Source organism: Salvelinus fontinalis, chromosome 29 (genome assembly GCF_029448725.1).
Source record: "Salvelinus fontinalis isolate EN_2023a chromosome 29, ASM2944872v1, whole genome shotgun sequence".
Lineage (NCBI taxonomy): Eukaryota > Metazoa > Chordata > Actinopteri > Salmoniformes > Salmonidae > Salvelinus > Salvelinus fontinalis.
In genome coordinates this window covers 27,977,076-27,985,684 of record NC_074693.1, presented here as the reverse complement: position 1 = coordinate 27,985,684, position 8,609 = coordinate 27,977,076, and the positions used below count along the sequence as shown (strand labels likewise).

General features: G+C 46.7%; 1 protein-coding gene across 1 annotated transcript in view; it reads left to right on the top strand.

Annotated features, from left to right (window-relative positions):
* The first annotated feature begins 850 nt into the window (after positions 1–850).
* LOC129827279 (short transient receptor potential channel 7-like) overlaps positions 851–8,609 on the top strand; it is a 42,745-nt gene continuing 34,986 nt past the window's right edge. The window contains exons 1-2 of the mRNA XM_055888010.1: positions 851–1,164; positions 2,384–2,648. Of these exons, the coding sequence (XP_055743985.1) occupies positions 933–1,164; positions 2,384–2,648 (497 nt within the window). The 5' untranslated portion in view covers positions 851–932. The remainder of the gene's footprint in view (positions 1,165–2,383; positions 2,649–8,609) is intronic.

The window sequence follows — 8,609 nt, the reverse complement described above, 5'->3', positions numbered from 1 at the left end:
GTTGAGGTCAGTGATAAAGTAGTCTACAGTACTACTGCCAAGAGATGAGCTATAGGTGTACCTACCATAGGAGTCCCATCAAAGCCTAAAATTGACTATATACATACCCAGGGTCTGACAGAGCTGCAGGAGTTGTCACCTGTTTTTGTTGGTTATGTTGTCGTAGTTGTGTCTAGGGGGGCAAATGGGGGAGGGAATGCTGTCACCTCCAGGTAAATGTTTGTCCCCCTGTGTGCTGAGGGTGTCAGGTTCTTGTCCAGTTCTGGCATTTAGGTCACCAGAGACTAGTACATGTTCCTGGGCCTGGAAATGGTTGATCTCCCCGTCTAGGATGGAGAAACTGTCATCGTTAAAGTTTGGGGATTCTATTGGGGGAATATATGTAGCAGACATGAGGACATTTTTCTCTGTTGAGAACATGTCCTTATTAATTTCTAGACGCATATAAAATGTTCCTGTTTTGACTAATTTAATAGAGTGGGTTAGGTCTGCTCTATACCAAATTAGCATAACACCTGGGTCTCTTCCCTGTTTCACACCTGGTAGTTTGGTGGGTGGGACTTCCAGCTCTCTGTAACCAAGAGGGCAACCAGTGGGTCCATCTCCTTTATACTTTATACCATGTTTGTTATCGGTTGACGATGTCTGGATTTCCAATTTCTTTGAAGTCCAGGTTCCTGCTCTTTAGGCCAAAGGCGTCATCTGCCATTGGCCTAAAGAGCAAGAACCCAGACTTCATCAAAGAAATTGGAAATACAGACATTCTCAACCGACAAGAAATATCAGACCAGAATGAGACAGTAAAAGCTTTGTGTTCCATAGTGTCTAGAGTTGTTTTTGCGTGGTTTAGGCCCAGACCACCACCATCTCTCGCTCTCGCTCTCGCTCTCACTCTCTGTCTCTGTCTTTCTCTATCTCTCTGTCTCTCAGGTATGATCTGGTCAGAGGTCAAGGAGATCTGGGTGGATGGTCCTAGAGAGTACGTGAATCACCTATGGAACGTGTTAGACTTCGGCATGTTGTCTATCTTCGTAGCATCGTTCACCGCTCGGCTCATGGCCTTCCTCAAGGCCTCCAAGGCCCAGCTGTACGTAGACCAGTTTGTGACCAACGAAGACATCCGCAACGCGTCCCTACCTACTGAGGTTGCCTACTACACCTATGGTGCGTGGAAATATACATTTGGCATTCTCATTTTCTACCCTTCTACGAGTGTCTACATTAGCCACTGTGGACTAGTACCCTTCACAGTACACTGTTCAAGCCCCCTAATCACTGCCGTCATCTTGTGGTGTGGGGTTGTTATGACAACAACTGTTTAAAGTAAGCTGCTATGCAGTCTGCATACACACGCATATGCCAGCCTCCCCACTGTTTACACACAAACACTTTGAAACAGCCAACAAACAATGACGCACTCAATCACACACCCCGATCTCTGGTAGTTGTCTGTGTGCGTATGTGTTTATCTCTCCTGGTGGTTTTGAAATTAGGAAGTATTTTTCAAAGAATAAAAACAAAGTGCTTATGAGTAAACAAAGTCTCCATATTGAACCACTCCGGCGCTGTAAGTTGTCCAATATTCCCTTAAGACTTCACTCTCCCATATCTTCAAACAACTCCTAATGAGAGGATGTAGCTCAGCAGTGCTTCATTCATGTCCTTTCATTTGTCCTTTTCTCTTCTACCCTGTGTTTCTATCTTGTGTCACTCACTCTCACTTTCTCTCTACTTCTTACATCCCCCTCTCTACATCCCTCTCTCTCAAGTTTCCTCCCTCCTGTTCGTCTATCTGTTTCTCATTCGTATTTTGCTCTCTCTCTTCACTCACTCTCATTTTCTCTCTCCCTCCCCTTTCTCTCTCTAATGTATATCTCTCTCTCCCTGTCCCTCTAATCCCTGCATCTCCATCCATGTTTCTCTCTCCCTTACCCCTTCTCCTTTAATTTCCTACCTTGAAATTACATTCACTTTCAACTCTCACTCCCCAATCAACATCTCATAGTTTTGCTTAGACGTGAAGTATTATGAATAAACGTATATGTTTGACGGATTAATTCCACGCGTTTACAGGGTTAATTCTGCATGGTAACAGGGTTAAAACAGGAACAGCTCAAAGTTGAACAGTATAAGCATTAGTTCCGAGGGGTTACGGTTAGGGCTATGGTTTGGGGATGGCTTGAAACGAAGTAATAAAAAGGACATACTATCACCATCAGGTATCATCAGTATTCTTACTATTCTCACCGTTTGCCAGAGAACTGTGAACTGCCGTAGCGCAGTGGTCTGAGCAGCACTCTCGGCTCTGAGGATCACGAGTTCGCACGTCTGAAATCAAAGTCTGTTTCTAGTGATCAGGCTCCTCTCTCCCTTCCCCTTTCAGCCAGGAATAAGTGGCGTCCGTCGGACCCCCAGATCATCTCAGAGGGTCTGTATGCCATCGCTGTGGTGTTGAGTTTCTCCCGCATCGCCTACATCCTGCCGGCCAACGAGAGCTTCGGCCCGCTCCAGATCTCCCTGGGCCGGACGGTGAAGGACATCTTCAAGTTCATGGTGATCTTCATCATGGTGTTCGTGGCCTTCATGATCGGCATGTTCAACCTCTACTCCTACTACCTGGGAGCCAAGTACAACCCTGCCTTCACCACGTGAGTGGGACCACATACACACACGCACATCTTCAACCTCTACTCCTACTACCCGGGAGCCAAGTACAACCCTAGCTTCTCCCCTTCACACTCACATACTGTTCACATACACACTTTGCATCGTATTAGTGTGTGGAGAGATAGAAACTCAGCCGTACTTTCTTTCTATCAAAGCTCTCTTCTGAAACGACAGCTGTAAGCAGTGTCTGGCTACATCTCTGTCCAGTTTATTAGTAGACATCCGCCATGATGTTTTCTGGAATCTTGCCAGTCCTTTCACATCAGTGATGACAGGCAAAATTGGGACTCATTCAATGTCCGTCTGTTGTTTTTAGCAACGTTGCTTTGTGATATCAATAATCTTTATCCTGACGCAGGCTCATTTAGGAACCATTTGTCCTGATTTATCTTAGAGAGAGAAGGAACACACATTCAGACACTGTCAGTCCTCTTCCCTCCTCTCCTCCTCTCCTCCGCTCCTCCTCTCCTATCTCCTCCGCTCCTCCGCTCCTCCCCTCCTCCTCTCCTCCGCTCCTCCTCTCCTCCTCTCCTCCTCTCCTCCGCTCCTCCGCTCCTCCTCTCCCTCTCTCCTCCGCTCCTCCGCTCCTCCTCTCCTCCGCTCCTCCTCTCCTCCGCTCCTCCTCTCCTATCTCCTCCTCTCCTATCTCCTCCTCTCCTATCTCCTCCTCTCCTATCTCCTCCTCTCCTATCTCCTCCTCTCCTCCTCTCCTCCTCTCCTCCGCTCCTCCGCTCCTCCTCTCCCTCTCTCCTCCGCTCCTCCGCTCCTCCTCTCCTCCGCTCCTCCTCTCCTCCGCTCCTCCTCTCCTATCTCCTCCTCTCCTATCTCCTCCTCTCCTATCTCCTCCGCTCCTCCTCTCCTCCGCTCCTCCTCTCCTCCGCTCCTCCGCTCCTCCGCTCCTCCTTTCCTCCGCTCCTCTTCTCTTATCTCCTCCTCTCCTCTTCTCTTATCTCCTCCTCTCCTCCTCTCCTATCTCCTCCCCTCCTCCTCTCATATCTCCTCCTCTCCTCCTCTCCTCCGCTCCTCCTCTCCTCCTCTCCTCCGCTCCTCCTCTCCTCCGCTCCTCCTCTCCTCCGCTCCTCCGCTCCTCCGCTCCTATCTCCTCCGCTCCTCCGCTCCTCCGCTCCTCTGCTCCTCCGCTCCTCCGCTCCTCCGCTCCTCCGCTCCTCAGCTCCTCCTCTCCTCAGCTCCTCAGCTCCTCCTCTCCTCCGCTCCTCCACTCCTCCTCTCCTCCTCTCCTCCTCTCCTCCTCTCCTCCTCTCCTCCTCTCCTCCTCTCCTCAGCTCCTCCGCTCCTCCTCTCCTCCTCTCCTATCTCCTCCTCTCCTCCTCTCATATCTCCTCCTCTCCTCCGCTCCTCCGCTCCTCCGCTCCTCCGCTCCTCCGCTCCTCCGCTCCTCCGCTCCTCAGCTCCTCAGCTCCTCAGCTCCTCCGCTCCTCCTCTCCTCCTCTCCTCCTCTCCTCCTCTCCTCAGCTCCTCAGCTCCTCCGCTCCTCCTCTCCTCCGCTCCTCCTCTCCTCCTCTCCTCCTCTCCTCCTCTCCTCCTCTCCTCAGCTCCTCCTCTCCTCCTCTCCTCTGCTCCTCCTCTCCTCCTCTCCTCTGCTCCTCCTCAGCTCCTCGCTCCTCCGCTCCTCCGCTCCTCCTCTCCTCCGCTCCTCCGCTCCTCCTCTCCTCCTCTCCTCCTCTCCTATCTCCTCTTCTGTGTCATATGACTCAGACTGAAAGTTTCCACGCAATCATCTTTTAGTCACTTTGCTAATGGGTTTTGAGTCCAGCCTGCCTGTCGGTCAGTCAGTCTGTCCATCTGTCAGTCAGTCAGTGTGTTTTAAGTTGTGAGTTAGAGAACCGTGGCGTGTAGGATGGGTTCTGCTTGGCTGATCACATAGAACTGCCAGTCTGCTAAGGTGGTACTGGTATAAATTTTCTAAGGCCGACTCATCACTTCTACTCCCTCACAGCGGATACGCAGTGTCAGGGCTATATTTTGGACTCTAAGGCCGATTAGTATCGTCTAAGTGTTGCTGATGTGTTTCTACCCAAACACGAGTTAGATCAGTCTGTAATGTGAAAGACTTTGCCTTGAAACATAGTTGGGATTTGTTTCTGATGTCAGTTTTGAGGATATTTTTCCACAAATATTTTTCCCTATTGAATTGCTAGTGTGAGCTGTTATGAGTCAACTCTTCTATTGAAAAGTTGTAACTCATGCCACAAGGGGTCAGTATGACTGCATTCCTGACTCGGCTTGCATCAGAAAAAGCCAGTAACAGTTGAGTTTGTCTATATTTGAAGGTGTCAACATACATTCCATCACTCCTTTCTATGTTGCTGTATGACTAATGTGTGTGTGTGTGTGCGTACGTGCGTGCATGTGTCTGTTATTGCTCTGTGTGATTAAGTATAGTTGACAGGGCAGGTTTTGATGGAGGATGGTAGCGAGGGCTGGGTTGATGGCTCTGGTGGTGATGGAGGCAGGTGTCAGTGATAATGATACCCCAGGTGGAGGCACACTGAGTGGGTGCCAGGGAGAGGGTGAACGAGGGTCTCTGGAGGATGGCTTGAGGGTTCAGACTGCTGAGGTGCAGCTGGAGAAAGTTTAATCAAAAGGCCCTTGTGGCTATTATGTCTTGCCTTCAGAAGCTAACTGACTCACTCACACAAGCACACACACTTTTTCAGTCTCACTCTCTCAAACACACACGGTAGGTTATCAGGATTGTCAGCTAGGCACCTCTGGAGAAGCAGTAGGCCTGTCTCTATGTTCTAGTCAGCCATGCATGACAAATGCTCCTCAGACCGATGAAGGCTAGAGGAGGAAAGTAGGAATGAGTATGGAGTGGAGAGATGGGATAGAAAGACTAGAGTGAGAAGGAGAGCAGCAGAGGTGGATTTTTGGCTGGCTCAGTGAGGGAAACTGGCCAGAGCCACCGACACTGGAGGAGAGGTGAGAGAGAGGAAATGAAAGAGGGAGAGGAAGAAAGAGCGAGACATACAGATGCTGTATCCTAATTTGGCTGAGTTTCTCGAAGCAGGAAAATAATCCTGCAGCAATAAGAAATGTGAATAATTTATTGAATTCATCGAATTCATCGACATCTGTGGGACAAATACATTTTTAAGTGAAAATCACAAACTTCAGAAGCTTTTTTTAAACCTTGAATACACTACAAGTTTGCATGTCATGAAACAACAGGATGATCAAATTAAGATACGCATCTGTGCACAGACATGAAGAAAAATATGAATGAGAGAGAGGGCAAAACCAGAAACAGTGAGATATTATCATGTTTTGTGATGGATTGAGAGAGGCAGAGTGGAGAGATAAAGAGATGAGAATGATGTAGAGAAAGGGGGTTAGAGGGAGCCGTAAATAGGGCTGGTGGTATGGAATCCAGTTTAGTGTAGGCCAGAAATCAAATCAGATCACATTTTATTGGTCACATACACATATTAAGCAGATGTTATTGTGGGTGTAGCAAAATGCTTGTGTTCCTATTGCAAACAGTGCAGTAAAATCTAACAATTCACAACAATAAAGACAAATCTAAAAAAAGAAATAAATGAAATACGTCAAGCTAAGGATATATACACATAAAAGGAGAGAGGGACTGAGAGGTTGAGAGATGGCAGGGAGAGTTTGAGAGTGATATAGAGGTTGAGAGATGGCAGGGAGAGTTTGAGAGTGATATAGAGGTTGAGAGAGAGGGATCGGAGTGAAGGAGAGTGGTCATTAACTCCTATGGATATGTAATTGGGGATGTGTCATGATCCGTCATGCCAGTCAAACACATCATAATTTCAATGTGATGTTGAGAAACACAGGGGCAGCAGTGAGCGAGAGAGAGGGAAAGAGAGAGAGAGAGGGGGATTGGGAGAGAGGGGGGTTGGGAGAGAGAGGGGAAAGAGAGAGAGAGGGGGATTGGGAGAGAGGGGGGGTTGGGAGAGAGAGGGGAAAGAGAGAGAGAGGGGGATTGGGAGAGAGGGGGGGTTGGGAGAGAGAGGGGAAAGAGAGAGAGAGCGTGGCACTGAAGAAAGGTAGCGAGAAAGAGAAAAGTAAAGATGGAAAAGAAAGGTAGATAAAGAGAAACAGAGACCTACTGTGTGTTCAGGTGAGTCTCCTGATGGAGCAGAGGAGCAGGGTTTGGACTGCACACACGGTAGAGGTGAGTCACCACACCAGTGTGTGTTCTTTTGTATGTGTGTGACAGCTCACAGTCTGACAGCCTATCCTAGGGTGGTTGGAGAACAGGGGGAGAGAAGACACTACAAGCCAGTTATTGGTGTCTTGTATTCCTCCCTTCTGTCAGTGAGGTGTTTTCCTGAGGGACTGCTGTGTCTCTGAAGGCACCTGCTGTGACCAGCCGTTAAGGAACTAGACAGAAGTGTTTAATGATGGATCCCCACCCGGTGCCCACATCTCCTGAACTGCTCTCTATGTGAATAGGAAGCATAGCGGGAGGCGCAGACTGACCGAATTGTTTACAGTGGGTGAGGAGAGGTTAGACAGAGAAATCATCAAGAGAGAGGATTACTGTATATATCTGCAGACGAGTTGGGATGTCAGTGTATGTGTCATAAACTTCTATTGTCAATCCATTTCTATCCATTTCCCTGCCTAATAATATGTCAGTCCATTTCTATCCCTTTCCCTGCCTAATAATATGTCAATCCATTTCCCTGCCTAATAATATGTCAATCCATTTCCCTGCCTAATAATATGTCAATCCATTTCCCTGCCTAATAATATGTCAATCCATTTCCCTGCCTAATAATATATCAATCCATTTCCCTGCCTAATAATATGTCAATCCATTTCCCTGCCTAATAATATGTCAATCCATTTCCCTGCCTAATAATATGTCAATCCATTTCCCTGCCTAATAATATGTCAGTTCATTTCTATCCCTTTCCCTGCCTAATAATATGTCAATCCATTTCCCTGCCTAATAATATGTCAGTCCATTTCAATCCATTTCCCTGCCTAATAATATGTCAACCCATTTCTGTCCATTTCCCTGCCTAATAATATGTCAATCCATTTCAATCCATTTCCCTGCCTAATAATATGTCAATCCATTTCCCTGCCTAATAATATGTCAGTTCATTTCTATCCCTTTCCCTGCCTAATAATATGTCAATCCGTTTCTATCCATTTCCCTGCCTAATAATATGTCAATCCATTTCCCTGCCTAATAATATGTCAATCCGTTTCTATCCATTTCCCTGCCTAATAATATGTCAATCCATTTCCCTGCCTAATAATATGTCAATCCATTTCCCTGCCTAATAATATGTCAATCCATTTCTATCCATTTCCCTGCCTAATAATATGTCAATCCATTTCTATCCATTTCCCTGCCTAATAATATGTCAACCCGTTTCAATCCATTTCCCTGCCTAATAATATGTCAGTCCATTTCTATCCCTTTCCCTGCCTAATAATATGTCAATCCATTTCCCTGCCTAATAATATGTCAATCCATTTCTGTCCATTTCCCTACCTAATAATATGTCAGTCCATTTCTATCCATTTCCCTGCCTAATAATATGTCAATCCATTTCTATCCCTTTCCCTGCCTAATAATATGTCAATCCATTTCCCTGCCTAATAATATGTCAGTCCATTTCAATCCATTTCCCTGCCTAATAATATGTCAATCCATTTCTGTCCATTTCCCTGCCTAATAATATGTCAGTCCATTTCAATCCATTTCCCTGCCTAATAATATGTCAGTTAATTTCTATCCTTTTCCCTGCCTAATAATATGTCAATCCGTTTCTATCCATTTCCCTGCCTAATAATATGTCTATCCATTTCCCTGCCTAATAATATGTCTATCCATTTCCCTGCCTAATAATATGTCAATCCATTTCCCTGCCTAATAATATGTCAATCCATTTCCCTGCCTAATAATATGTCAATCCATTTCTATCCATTTCCCT